Source organism: Harmonia axyridis, chromosome 1 (assembly GCF_914767665.1).
Source record: "Harmonia axyridis chromosome 1, icHarAxyr1.1, whole genome shotgun sequence".
Classification (NCBI taxonomy): domain Eukaryota; kingdom Metazoa; phylum Arthropoda; class Insecta; order Coleoptera; family Coccinellidae; genus Harmonia; species Harmonia axyridis.
In genome coordinates this window covers 83,470,493-83,486,598 of record NC_059501.1, presented here as the reverse complement: position 1 = coordinate 83,486,598, position 16,106 = coordinate 83,470,493, and the positions used below count along the sequence as shown (strand labels likewise).

At 34.7% G+C, this 16,106-nt stretch overlaps 1 protein-coding gene across 2 annotated transcripts in view; it reads right to left on the bottom strand.

Moving 5' to 3' along the window:
• LOC123688589 (E3 ubiquitin-protein ligase RBBP6) overlaps positions 1 to 16,106 on the bottom strand; it is a 231,934-nt gene that overhangs the window by 46,574 nt on the left and 169,254 nt on the right. For both annotated transcript variants that reach the window (XM_045627175.1, XM_045627176.1), the window contains one exon: positions 9,366 to 9,542. In XM_045627175.1, coding sequence (XP_045483131.1) covers positions 9,366 to 9,542 — 177 coding nt within the window. The remainder of the gene's footprint in view (positions 1 to 9,365; positions 9,543 to 16,106) is intronic.

Below are 16,106 nucleotides of genomic sequence, written 5' to 3'. Positions count from 1 at the left end.
GAAGCTAATCCTCAAGTGTATGTCGAAACACCGTTACATCCAGAAAAACTGACTGTTTGGTGCGCTTTATGGGCTGGTGAAATCATTGGTCCGTACTTCTTCAAAAACGATGATGGCCAGAACATTACAGTCAATGGTGATCGGTATAGAGCCATGATTACTAACTTTCTCATTCCTGAATTGAACAACCATGATGTCCAGGAGCTGTGGTTCCAACAAGACGGCGCAACATGTCACACAGCTCGTGCCACAATCGATTTATTGAAAGACACGTTTGGTGACCGCCTAATTTCACGTTTTGGACCTGCGAATTGGCCTCCGTGATCTTGTGAATTAACACCGCTAGACAACTTTCTGTGGGGCTATGTAAAGTCATTGGTCTATGCGGATAAGCCACAAACCCTTGATCATTTGGAAGACAACATTCGCCGTGTTATTGCCAATATACGGCCACAAATGTTGGAAAAAGTCATCGAAAATTGGACGTCCAGATTGGACTACATGGGAGCCAGCCGTGGCGGTCATATGCCAGAAATCATATTCAAAATGTAATGCCAGAAGATTATCTTGCGGATAAATAAAATTCAAGTCAATCGAATAATCCATCGTTGTTTTATTGCAATTTAAAGTTATATAGTTCTAAAAAAACAACCTTTACCTATATACATTTCAATATCGAATCTAGATACTTTTTTCCAGAATACTAAACGACTACTCCTAGTTCCCAAGACTCGTAACCTGATTCTAAGGACTTGATTGACACGACTCTGTACTAAGTAGCACGTTTTGCAGTTTTCCCGAGAAAAATGTCGATGAACGAGGCTGGATTCAACATAATTAATCAATGTCTTTATCGAATTCCTTGCTGATAGGAAATATGTCATGACTTTGGATTGATTTTATGTGATGCATTGTGCTTGTAGGCGGTCTTGTAGTTTGAAAGGAAGTATGCTCTCAGTATTTCACTATGCTCTTTGTTCGATATTAGATCAATAACTCCTGAATTAGCTAACATACACGGAGTCCTGCAACAGTGGCGTAGAGATCCATATCTCTTGTTAGGAAAGAGATAGAAATCTAAAAATTTAATGATGTATACCTACTATCATTCGAGTACTATGTCATAAAACTATTTTCGGTTACACAGGGTGTTCAATTTTCCTGAGCGGGTCTTTATTTTGTTTTTCAATTAGTTGTATGTTTTTTTTCAACTTTTTTTTCAGTTTATACGTAAAAAATGCAGAATACTTTTATAAATCCTAAATTGGTGCATTAATATTGAAGGTTTTCGAAATATTCAGCATGTCAGTTTTTTTCAATATTGGTCACTCGGAATATATTACAAAGAGGTGGTGAAACCTATTTGAATTTTTTTAAGTCAAATATCATTCATACAGGGTATGAAAAACAGCTTGCCGAATTTTGTAAATAAAAATTTTCAGAATATTTGTTGTTTCAAGTTGAACAGCCTGTGTATTATTGATTTATAAGATGCACAAACGAAGAATCTAAAAATTTCACTAAGTGAAATGCACTGGTTTTTCTTGAAACAGCTTATTCAAAAAATGCTTATTCGAGGAAGAAATATGACTATTTAACATTTCTGAAAAAAAAGGGTTGATTTGAGAAAAACTAGTGGATTTCACCATATGATATATGAAATTTGTGAAGGGTGTGTTTGAACATATTATGGATCAAAAATGTACAGAGTGTTCGATTTGAAATGTGGAAGATATGGGAAATGAAAACAGTTCGCCAAACTTAGAAAATGAAAATTTACTAAATTTCTTTGAATACACCATAGGTCTATTTCAGATATATTTTTCGATAGAATTACTCATGTTTGATATTGATAACAAATGACAATAAGACTCACCATAACTTTCTGATATCAAATATTTCAATTGAAAAATTGAAATTGAAAAAAAATGTCATGTTAAATATCTCGAAAACCGACAACATTTATGAAGCGAGGGTTGATATATTTGATTTTCTGAATTAAAACCACGAAAGTGCAAAAAAAAAAGAAATGGACTATCGCGCCTCTATTGGAGGACCCTGTATTCATGAATTGTCCTCCAACTTCTTGAATTGATGTTTTTCTGAAGTTTATAATAGAAATACAATCCAAAATAGATGAATTTGATCGCCTTTTCAAAATAAAATGAAAAATTTGCATGATATTAATCGTTCTTTTACAGCTCATTGCCAAGTTTAATATGTCTTGAACAGGTATTTTTCTAAGTATCAAGAAAAGGGAATTTCTGGTGGCTTAAACTCCGAAACTATTATCCAGATTTGGCCTATCAAGGACCAACACTTGCAGACTTGCAACGTATCCTGAAAATTTTAAGTCTCTGCGTCCAGTTTCAGCTCTGAATTAGAAGAAACTTATAAGGGGTCTCACAGAGGTCTAGAAGAGAAAAATTATTATTAATTATCTATCTAATTGTTAATTAAATGAGGGAATGATGAATTCCTAGTTTGTATCGACCACAATAGAATTTTTATTAGCGTTTAACACCATTTCAACAACGATCTTCATAAACTAAAGGTCACACACACGTTACGATCCTGAGGATAATTAGAAATACCTTTGGTCCATTCGAAAATTATTCAATCATTTAAACATGCAGTTATTCACAATCAATTATTTAACGGTGAAGGAATTTCTTCAATTTCCGGATATACCTTTCAGTTATATAATTCCTCATTACTCAGCCATAAAATTTAATATCATGATGTGGTTGGATAAGTGCCTGAAATATTTCCAATAGTACTCAACATCTCGCTATGCAACTATCACCAAACCCGAGCCAATTAACACAGATTTCAGTTGTTTTTCCATATAGGGTGGTCTTGATGTATTGCAACACTTATTATGCAGGCAAATTTAAGAATTACCATTACGCAGTACGGGAAATCTGTATTTGGAATTGAAAAATTGAAAAAGCTAATGGCGACTTGATAAGGTGGCGGATTTGGAATATTTCTGGACTAGATGTGAGAACTCAGAGTCGGATTTGCAGTTTTTAGGATTCTACCTTCTAATGACCGAAAAATTTCAAACAAATTAGTCCGTTTTCTGAAAGATATTATCAGATCAGAGAAATAGATAATTATATCATAATTTTTCCGTGTGATTTTTGGATAACTCGCTTTATTGATGAAGTCTAAACACTGTTAAAATGTTAAAACTTTAGATTCTGAGACATCGAAATGTTACGAATATTCCAATGATACCATCCTTGAAAAATTTCCCACGAATATACGTTTCACTACTTTGTGAAGATTTGCCCAAAAAAGAACTCCTGAAAACGATTGCCTTTAGAAATTAAGTCCTTCTTCGCGAAATGAATTCAACTTTTAAGTGAGAAGAAAGAAAAATTGAATAATAACGAATTCGTAGTTTTGAATGACTTTATTTTTGTTGTTGCTTCAATAATTTTGCCATCATTTGAAAGTTTAATTCTAGACAAATGCACGTCTTATAAGTAAGGACATTAGTGTTTTTGATGCTTTATTATATAAATTAAATATAAAATACGAAATATTGAGCCTAACCAACAAATCACGTGGTACGCATAGGCGTATCGTAGGGTAAGACAAGGGTTTCTTTTTGTTATTACATTTTTCATGTTTATTATTTCTTCATACTCATCATAATACTAGCTGTTTTCTATATTCCGCAAAGAAATGTTGGCATTAACTTGATCATAGGACATTACAGAGATAAAAAATTCAATAATTGAAAATAAAAGCTCTCCATTTTCAGAAGATTTTATCTCAAGACGAAAACAACTCTAGGAAAGAGTTTGAGCATAATAAGACTAATGAAAATAGAGATTAGAGGAAACTGTTTAATTCCTAGAAGGATTACTATCTTAGGAGAAAACAAAAGGTGTAGTACAGGACCAAACTCTATTTCATATATGAAGTTATTTTCACGGCATCCAGAAAATTTCTCAATTCTGGAAAAAGTACCTCCTCGAGCGGGACTTGAAGCCGCAAACTCCGAATAACTAGTCCGATGCTCTAACCACTAAGCGACCGAGGAAGCACTAATCACTAATAGGAATATCTATGCCAAATTCAAGTTGAATATCTTGTGAAGAGAATGTGCTATAAGGAAAAAAAAATAAAAAAATCGAACTTTATCATCCTGTGTCTCGCAACCAAAGAAAATTTAGCTATATTGCTTGAAATTTTGTCCACAAATTGTTGAATTTGCGTAAATTGACTTGAAAATTGCCAACCTTCATCGCAAACAGCACAAATTCACCGCAGTTATGCAACAAGGACCCTCGGCTGTCGTAAAAACGTCAAGAAATAGGTCGCATCCATCCAATCCCCTCGTTATATGAGCTACGGATCAAATCAACACCAGATCTAACTATTTAATTACAATCACTCCTATGACAAATCACCTCGAATGTCACAGCACATTCGCGAATCGATAAAAACGTTTGATTTATCCTGTGAATTAATTCCGATTGCATCGTTCCAATTCATAGCCATCGTATTAGTTACATTCTTGCATAGTTAATAGCCCAGTTTGTTGCTAGAAAGTTGCCAGAATAACTTTGCGATTTCTCGGATGCAAGGGATTCTTCTCGACATTGTTTTAATATAAGTGAAGATTTTCTTGTACTCTGTGACACCCAGCTCTCTTGTTATTTGTTGCTTATTTGTTCTTCACACTACTCTGCAAAAAAATGAACAGTGTTTGTTGGAGAACAATCGGTGAACTGATATTTTAGAGTCTGTTTTGACCCCACAGTTCACATTTCTTAGTTTCATATTGGCTAGAATGATATTAGGAATCCACTTGTCTCTACCAAAGGTTGGTTATATTTTGTCATCTTCAGGTCTAGCATGATGCCCTTTTTGCAAGTTTATCGACCTGTTTATTTCCATTAATATCATTTTTACGACAATACGGTATATTAATTTGAAAAAGAAAGAGGTCAAGGTAATCTTGAAGGCCAATAATATAACAGCCAACATGGTTTTAGAGGACCAGTGCCTAGAACAAGTGAACAGAATCAAATACTTGGAATGCTGGATAACTGACAGTCTAGGCCCAGACATGTAAATAAGATCAAGAAGAGAGTATGCTAGATCAGAATTTGAGCGAAAGAGGATACATTTGAGTAACACATCTTCGGACATCATTGGTTGAATGCTATAAGTTTATACTTTGTTCTGGGATGGATGCCTGAATGTCCAGGCCAGATTAGAGGTAAAACGAGGGCCAGGATGAAGACAACACTCCTTGATGAAGATGATGAGAGAGTGGACAAGGACGTTGGTTCACACCGCTCAAATCGGAAACGTTGTGCCATGGTTGTAGTCAATCTTCACTAGAAGAGACACTGGAAGAAGATTATTCTGTGTCACAGAGTTTCTGAGGTTAATTTTCAAACACTTTTGAGCACACATAGCTAGGGTTTCAGCTGTAAAACAAAATGCATCCGATCCAATAGCTTGGATAACCTTAGCTTGGGCAAATATAGAGGTTTTTCCAATAGGGGCTTTTATTTTGATATGGAAAAAAAAAAGAGTATATTTTGGGAGAAATCAATGGATGCTTATTTTATTGTAAAAAGGAAATGAATGCCATTAACGATAAAAAAGTTATCTGGCAAATTGATGCTATGGCTACGTTTTCAACACCATATCCTTTCAGGTAATTTTCCATGACCAATTCGAACATTTGAAGCCTTATGTCCTCGATAACTTCACGAATTTCATATTTATTGGACAAATTACATGTACTTCTCTGATTGTTTTATCAAAATACATCATTTTACACATTACATTCAATATAAAATAATTATAACTTCGTTTAACTATCGTACTGTGACCAATCTTTTTTATTGACGGCTGCACGTCATTTAATCTTTGTGTAAATTGATAACAACGTGGCATCAATGCAATTTGTAACATTCAACGAATACAAACTCATTATTCCAATGACGTCACATCTTCCCGCCTTTTCTGATCGTTTGAATTGAGTGAAACGACAAAAAAAACTTATGAATAAGTAAGCCTCTAATATTTCCGAATATATCATTGTGACACACTTCGAAGCACCGTTTTAATTGGTCCTTCTCTGACGGATCAGATGGTGAATCTCATCATATCGCTTCTTATCCGTCCCAGCTGGAGCCCGTAAGATCGTGCTATAAAAAAAAATTATGGGAGGAAACTGTCCATTGTCGAAGGAAGTCTGATGATATTGCTTAATAGAGTGATATAAATTGTGAAAATGCGATGTTGTAGAGAGCGCGTTGGGTCATTAACTTTTAGTATACGATATTTGAGAGCCGGGTGATCATTTACGACCATAAGATGTTCAATTAAGCAGCTAATAGATGATCCGACGTAACACAATAGATCTACGGTGTTTTTTTCTTCTCTAATGCAAACCTATCGAAGCTAAGTGTGGGGATAATGGTGAGAACAAAGTCAAGGCAGAAGAAATTGCAGAGGTATATTCGCGAATCTAAAGACGAAGTGGACAGAAAATAATGAGATCGTATTTTTCAAGTTTTGTTCTAAATATTACGGGTGTTTTTTTTTCGAGGTATTTAACTTTAAGTTGGCATTACTGTTCAAGATGGCGACCGATTTGACGGCTGTCAAGTGATTTATTCTCAGTTTGGTTTGGCAATTCATCATGAATAGACTCACGCTTGCAAATAGTGCAATTTCATTTCAAAAATAATGGTTCTGTGCGGAATACGTATCGCGCACTACGTCCATTTTATTTTGTTTAGCGATGAAGCGCACTTCTGGTTGAATGGCTACGTCAACAAATAAAACTGCCGCATTTGGAGTGAAGCTAATCCTCAAGTGTATGTCGAAACACCGTTACATCCAGAAAAACTGACTGTTTGGTGCGCTTTATGGGCTGGTGAAATCATTGGTCCGTACTTCTTCAAAAACGATGATGGCCAGAACGTTACAGTCAATGGTGATCGGTATAGAGCCATAATTACTAACTTTTTCATTCCTGAATTGAACAATCATGATGTCCAGGAGCTGTGGTTCCAACAAGACGGCGCAACATGTCACACAGCTCGTGCCATAATCGATTTATTGAAAGACACGTTTGGTGACCGCCTAATTTCACGTTTTGGACCTGTGAATTGGCCTCCAAGATCTTGTGATTTAACACCGCTAGACTACTTTCTGTGGGGCTATGTGAAGTCATTGGTCTATGCGGATAAGCCACAAACCCTTGACCATTTGGAAGACAACATTCGCCTTGTTATTGCCGATATACGGCCACAAATGTTGGAAAAAGTCATCGAAAATTGGACGTCCAGATTGGACTACATCCGAGCCAGCCGTGGTCATATGCCAGAAATCATATTTAAAATGTAATGCCACAAGATTATCTTGCGGATAAATAAAATTCATGTCAATCGAATAATCCATCTTTGTTTTATTGAAATTAAAAGTTCTATAGCTCTAAAAAAAACCCTTTAGTAAATAGGTTTTTCAAATTAATTGGTCAAAGATACGTATTGAATAAGTTCTTCATCTGCACATAAAGAAATGAAATGTATATATTGATATAATGAAAATGCCCATTAGTTTTCTGTTTGAATCTACCCATGACGGATGCCTTAGAGCATAGAAGAGGGCAGGACCGTTATTGTTCAGTTGTAAAAAAGTCATCTGATGAGATTTAAAGTATTCTGTGTGGATATATCGGGCATTGAGGAAATTCGTGATGTGTTTAGATCATGATGGATTCTGTTCGTCGTGTTGAACTTCTTTTCCCGAGTAGAGAAATCACGGATAAAGCGATGTTAACTTCTGTCTACCGTAGAATGTTGAACTCGATGTGAAGATGATGCCCTTATCTTTTAGATCTCTAGGTGACCTGGAAATCTTCATCTCAAAACGTGCAAATATTCGTACAGTTGGGAATGATGAATATTTGGGACATCATGGTAGAAATATTTGAGATTTGTGCAGGGAATTAAACCCAACTGTATCTTAGTATTTATAAATGAACAGAGCTCTACGAGTTCCTCTAAATCTTTATGATTCTGGAATATTTTATGACATCGATTATCGAATACTATAGCCAACGCAACTATAAGAAGAAATAAATATCAAAAAATTGACAACTTTGTGTCTATTCCTCCACAATAATATATCTTTGAGATATATTTGGTTTATTTTTGTCTTGGAATATAATTCCAATTCTAAAAATGACAAAATTAATAACTAACCAAAAAAAAATTCGACATAACTAAAACTGTAGAAATTGAGTAAACAAATTAAATAACTAAATTAACATAAAGACAGACTTACGTTTCGGAATTTTTGTATTTAATAATACAATTTTTTCTCATCAGTGCCTTATAGTTCAACAAAATAACTGAAATTACCAACTCACCATTTGTATATCTACTTCACAAACATTGCAATAGACGAACTTCAAACTAACTAAACGTAACTGTTTGCGGTAATTTGTCAATTAATCGTATGCTATTGGTCGTCGGTGAAGCGCCAACGGATGCGCGTATCCAGATAAAGAAACAGAGAGAATTTTCTGAAAGATTTTCAATAATTGTCTAGACTTCAGGAAAGATACGTACCCTGTTTTTTAGATTTCAGCCATTATTAGTTTGATTTGAAATTTAATTTATCGGCGAGAATTGTCTCGGGATTCTCGGTAAGTGTTGACATGAATATTTGCATTCAACAAGGAACAACCTCACCAAGATGAATTGATTAAATTAGAAACAGTAGTTTTTTTTGGAGTCATCCATCTTGTAGAAACGTATTTCAGGTTTGGTAGAATTCTTTTTGTGGCAAATAATTTCAGCAAAACTCCTTTTATCTCGTGTGGATTCACAGAGAAAGCAATTACTACCTGAAGTAATTGATTACTGTGTGAATCCTCACTGAAGAAACGGCATTGATGAGGAAAAATTGTATTATTGAATACAAAAATTCCTAAACGTACGTCTGTCTTTATGTTAATTTAGTTCTTTAATTTGTTAACCCTTCACTCAATTTGTACAGTTTTAGTTATTCTGAATTTTCTTTTGGTTGGTTATTAATTTTGTCATTTTTAGAATTGGGATTATATTCCAAGACGAAAATATATCTTAAAGATATATTATTGTGGAGGAACAGACACAAAGTTGTGAATTTTTTGATATTTATATTGAATATCCTTCATCAAGTAGACTCATGAAACCTTAATAATATAAGAAAATAAATCAGATTATAATAAAGCAGTGAATAGAAAATCAACTCATTTTTCAATCCACTATAACAAATAATCTAACCACGTCAGATCCGGCAATCCTACCGGCCACCACCCAATATCTCACCTCTGTTAGACGATACCACGCATTCGACTTTCCCAGCCTGTTCTAATACTTTCGCTGCCTCCTCTTCTAACTCCCTCTTGGACTTCCTCAACCTCTCCTTCCTCACAGGTGATCGACGCACTGGGCCGTTGGTGTCTCCATTAAAAACGCGGTTTGATCGCTCGTCTCTTCGAGGCACTGCAACAAAAAATCCAAATGATAATAACTCACCTCATTTTATCGCGCAATTTGTTTGAGATGGGGGATAAACTTTATTTATGTCATGCGTCGAACATATGACGCTCTGGAAGGATCAGATATCGGTACTTGGTCACTTTTACAACACCGTTTTATGGCACTTTGCCTTTTTATGGGTGGAGGTATATTAAATTGTTAATTAGAACGGTTAGAGGATGTTGACGAGTTGGTGGCATTGAGGAAGTTGGAAGTCCGCTAGATCTAATGGGGAATTCTCAATTTGGGTTATTAGTACTACTGCGAATTGAGGAGAATTTCCTATTGGATCGAGTGGAATCTTTGGTTTTATCTGCAAATGCAATTTAAACATAATTATTATGTGTTTCGTTCATGATTTTTCAAATTGCCGTCAAAAACTATTCAAATTCAATTTTCAAAATAGCTTCAATCGTTTTGTTACGGCTGCACACAGTGACAACAGCGCCTTGTAGGATAGCTTGTACAGGATTTTCGAATGAGTGTGGGGAATCTATCGATTTCCTCGAAAATATTCGAAATCCGAGAACGAAAATCCTATAAACGGAAGAATTCGGCGTAAAAACTTGGAATTAACGAAGACATACCCCTAAGGGATCAGTAGGAAGGCGTTGCTAACGGTCGAATGGAAAACAGCCTGAATGCCCATAAAACTCGGCATTTCAGGACGAATAATTCAATTGAGTTCAAACCAGTCTACAAGAAAGAAACTGCATCTACAACATATGTGCTACACTTGCATCGACATCGAGAAGAGTAAAGATTTTCACATCATCTTCTTCAAACTCTTTTAGTGGGTTGAAATAAATTGAATAATTATTTTTATCCCGTTCTTTTATTCACCTAAATTGTCCTTGGCCGTGAACTACTTTAGTCACAGTATAAGGACCACAACCTACAAGAGGTTCCATTTTGAATAGCTCACTATTTGGGTAGCTGTCGTTTGTGAGGCTGTATCTTTTGATTGACATTAGACAATTTAAAACTACACCATTACTAAAAATGAAAGATAGACGCTTGAAAATCACAATGAAATTGTTAAAATTCACTGAAAATTTGAAACAAAAGCACTTTTGGGTAGTCGTGAAGCACCTTCTCTGACGGAAATTAATAGTAAAACTGGTAGAAACATTTGAGTTGTTGGGAAAAGCTAGTGATGTCAACAATCCAAAGCATGTGTTCACTCAAGAACAACTGAGAATGTTGTTGATAGTGATGACAAAAATCCAGGTTTGTCGATTTATTGTCGATCTTAGAAACTAGGCATTGCACAAACGACATTTCACTATATTTTGCATGAGGACTCAGGTCTTATGGCTTTTAAGTTCAGTTAACACTTTAACTCAAGCCGATTGATCACCTGTAACGTCGTATCTTATACCATCAGTGAACCTTCCCAGTGACGAGATGATAAAGAAAATTAGCATTTAAAAAGCCTTCATTACGATACTAAGTGGAAAAAAAGATTGGAAAAGGGAGTCTACAATCCCAGTTCTCAAAAAGAACACCATCAAATGGTACATGAAGGTTCCAAAATCAAGACGGGGACTGGCACTGGAGTATTTGGGACTGGTACCAAATGATGTGTAGACATTAACCTGACAAGAAAGTTTTCCATTTCAAAAAGTTTCTTTGAAACTTCGACACTGCGAGATCCAAGAAGTATCTGGATCTTAGCAAGAATATACTAGATCTACTCACTGGATTTCTCACAGGGCATTGTCGCCTTAGGAAATACCTCATGAGAATGGGTCTATCAGATTCAGTGAGGAGGAGGAAGAATCTCCGGATCACCTGGTGAACGGAATGCATCGCCATCACTAGCCATCGCAAAATCTGTTTTGGACAAGAAACTTGTAGAAGTGAGGAATTAGCCTTTTTGAAGCCATTCCAGATACTATGGAGTTCTTCAGAACTCTGGAACTGGAAGGCGAGCTATAGATCACGTTATGGCAAGAATAGCTCTGATGGGGGCATAATAGACCATTGGGTGGGCTTGAAACGGAACCTATTCGATTAAATCTAATCTTATCTAACGTCGTATTTTCTCTGTTGGGTTCTGAAAATGCATCAACGTGATGGACAAAGTTTATTTTCTACTGAAATATTCAACTATCATAGAAGTTTGACAAATACGAATGTGGAAATCTCAGAATTTCATATCAAAATTTCAATTTTCACCATTTGTTTCAATTTCACTACCTTTATGGAGAGATTGTAATGCCACTTCTTTCTATGATCCCCAGCCAACTTAATGTGTGTCAAATTGACCTATATTCTGCAACGAGACATCGATAGTCGATGTGACATAACAGAAAATTGATTAACTTTTAGTGAACGTTAAATAACATCTTGAAGGCGTTTGTTTTTATTTATCGTTCTAACATGACAAATGCATGTTTTTGATCCTTCGAAATATAAAAAATCTTTATTGATGAATAATAATAAACCAAAGTTTACTATTCAGTTTTTGGTCAAACAATTTATTCACTTCTTTCTGCTCCTTCGGCATCTCCCCAAGATCTAGATCAAGTACATGAAAGCAGACATCGATATATCCAACCTCCGCTCTTTTTTCAATATTTACCCACGAGAAAACAGACTCATCATCTGCTATTTGAACCTCTACTTAGATCTGAATGTCTTCCATAACAAACGAACCCTTTGTCGGTATACTGTTTGATTTTGTGAGCAAACTTTGAAACCGCGCACAAATATTTGCGTCCTTTCTTTCTAAGTTGGTGATTGTATGTTGGGGAAGTTCGTGATTTAGAAACTGGAGGAATTGTACTGTTGGCAACCTTGAATGGAGTACAAACAGCAATAAATCACCGCAAATATGTGAAATTCCAACTATTAAATTAAACGAGGTAATGCTCGTGTCATTCTATGATTGTCGAACGCTGTTTACTCTGTGGGTTTGTTCTCTTGAAGCTCGTAGATGCTCTTGGAATTTCTAGCACGCATTTCATAGAGCTAATACATCGGCAGAGAGATACCTCTATAAAATTGATGAATCGACATGGCTGGAATCTTTCGGAACCATAGATATATACAATTCATAGCTAATCATAGAAAGTTTTATCAAATAACGTGAGATAAATAAACTTTATATATCCATCCAGAATTAGATATAAAGAATTGATAATTTCATATACCATATACAGGGTGATTTACCGGGATGGCCTATTAGACGTTTATGGAAAAATAATCATAATTTTGAGCTGAAAATTTGCATGTTGGGGTTTGAGACAATGATCTTTCTGCCTAAAACATTTTCAGATCTTTACAACTTCCGGTTATACCGGAAACAGACTTCTACTTCCTTATTTCAAATGGCACACCCAGTATATTATTGCATCATTAGATAGCTTTTTTGATGGCAATTTTAGCAATATGCCAAACCTTAGACATTTTGTAGATGAATAAATCGAAAAGAAGAACATTTTCTTTTTTGGTGAACTTGAAAAAAAGGCAATGATGAATGTATACTCAACTAATGATTCTTTAAATAACATGTTTTTTTCGAAGATACGTTCTTTTCTTATAATGAAGAATGAGTAGAAAAAAATCAAATCTATGAAGAATTAGCCATATCTCGTTGAGTGTCATTGTTATTTCAAAACAAACATGAACCGAGTCTCAAAGAAACGAATTCAGCAAACGGAAACAAACTCACCGTAACTCAACAATACCTCACGAATGAAAAACGTCCATATTCTTCGACTATTCTCCAACTAACCGAGGCAAAAACACAACATTCCCATTGAGAACGAAACAGCTTCAATTCAGTATATTATAATTACACCTCTGAGGCGATGTCAAGGTTATGTAACATTGGAATTATGTGGTCTATCGCCATTACTTATTCGTTTAGCGAATTTAACAGGCGTGACTTGGCCCAAACTTGGCAAAAAATCAGATAACAATAGTTTTACGATTTAATTCACGTTAATGGAAGATTAAATCACCCATCAGTAAAATTCATCTCACTTCTGTAATTCGTTACATGCCGAATATTTTCGTATTTTTCCTTTTTGAAAATAAACAATATTTGATAGATAAAAACGATTCTTTCGTTGTGAAGTATAAATAATGATAATAACTCCGAGAAAAACATATAGAATTGAATATATTCTGTCTTCACTCTTCTTTGATACAAGAACTACTAGATTTGAATTGCTGATAAGCTCTCTGTTAGTTCCGATAACACCAAGAGTGCGTTAAACTATTGTTTAGCGCATTCTTTGGATTAACACCTTGAAGTGATACACAACAAATAAGACTACATTAGCTAACTATCTATCAGTTTTTTACAAATCGTAATATGTCTGTTAGAGCGGGTGGTGTTTCGTGTCCTACATGTAAAATTATTATGTAATTTAGGAGCTCTGCAGGGCTCTATTCTGGGGCCATTCTCAATTCTTTTGTTTATCAATGATCAGATTGCATTCATACACCTGTCTATATTTGATGATGATAGTTTAAACACAGGGTTCTGTTGAAAGCCATTTGTAAAGAACTTATTTGCAGGATTGTAAAGAGGTGTCATTCGAATGCTCTGATTTCAAATATTAATAAGACTTCGAGAGTTACCATTGAATTTTTGGGAAAACACTTACACTGTTCTTCCAGATGTAAAAAATTAGGCAGTTCTTATGGTTTTTTCCCTTTTTCTTCTTCATTTTCTTTATAATAAATGCTTAGTCTTCTCGACATGCAATCAAAAAGGGGTTACCAGATCAAAATCACTTATTTTTCACCGTGTGAAAGCTATAAAGCTAACCATTACCTCATATTTCTGAACCTGATAAAAGCACCTACTTGTATCAATGAAGTTTTTATAATAATCACCTACTCACGATAAAATGATGCCAAAAAATCCATTCGATCCACAATCAAATACGAAAAAAAACAAATAATCAATATAAACGTGATATACAAATCAAGTGCGATTGATTACTAGGTGAAGAAGTTTACAGTTATGTACCTATGACTATCGTGCTTTTCCCTGTACATACTTCTTATTTGATACAATTATGTTGCAATCTTGACCACCGCACTGAGTTCATCACTAACCCAATTTCAGAGAGTGTTAGTATTCAATATTATCAGATCGTATTGTGGCAAAAACACACGATGTTTTGATTGCTGTTTTTTTTGACGTGTAAGGTTGGCTATCTCTCATCCATTGAGTGTTGGTACTCCTGACGCTTTTTGTTAGGGTATCCGATTTTTTGCGTGGCCCGGATTATCTGAATATATTACGTCGTGTTTTTTTGCGAGAATCAAGTTTTAATCTCTTTCTTCAGCAATAAGAATGTATGAAATTTTGATGTAGATATGCAGGAGTTGAATTTCATGGTATTAATTTTTTGCAAGTTTCTCAAGAAATGATTTTAGTGGGAACGAAATGTCTAGAATGTAAGTGAACTGCGTTTCATAACAGTATTTGAAATATAATTGTACTTTGTACTCTTTGATAATCAAAGAATAGTGCTAACACAAACAAAAATATTTCGATTTCCAAAATGTTGTTATCTTGCAAATAATAGAATGAATTTTCAGAATCTGAACATGTATTTTTGGGATGAATAAATTAATTATTCTTCCTCGAATTTTTTCTTAATTATCAAAAATCGAATAATGGGAAAATCATTCACATATTCCTGACGTGTGAACTTTGTGAATTTTTGAACCCTTTTAATAAAATATGGGTACTCAATTTATCTGTACAGTGACATACTATGGAAACAACTATATTATTGAGCGAAACTTTCCACATTATGTCATTTACCACTTTCCATGAATGCATGTACGAACTTTGCATGTAGGGGTTTGAGACAATGATCTTTCTCCAAAAATTTTTTCAGATCTCTATAATTTCTGGTTATACCGGAAACAGACTACTACTTCCTTATTTCAAATGGCACACAGTATATCATTGCATCATTAGATAGCTTTTTTATGACAATTCCAGCAATATGCCATACCTTGATAAAAGCTCAACGGTTCATGAGTTAATAAGATTCTTATGAACAGAATGAGGACTCACATTTTTTTGAATATTTCGGCAGAAAAAGCTTTATCGAAAAATTTTTTTCTCATTCGATTCTGCAAATATGTAGTAATATAAGACTGTTTGCGGTTTGGATCAAAAATGTACAGGGTGTTCATTAGAAGATCATGAACTTGGATAACCCAAATTCATCAAAACTCATGATTTACAAATTAAAACCTATATTTCTTATTATTTTTAGTCGATTCTACCTACAAAAATAGTGGGGGTTACTTAGGCAAACCCTGAACGTCTAATAGGCCATCGCGATGAATTACCCTGAGTTTTTGTTAATTTTATTTTTTTTTTATTGGAATATATTGATAGAAATTGATGTTAATTTATGAAATTATTTGAATACCGGGTACTGCATTATATTTTGTTTATTTGTAAATCACGTACAGGCTCACGCCACTGTGATTATATGTACAGGGTGGGCAAATAAGCGAGGTAAGCGGCTATATCTCAGG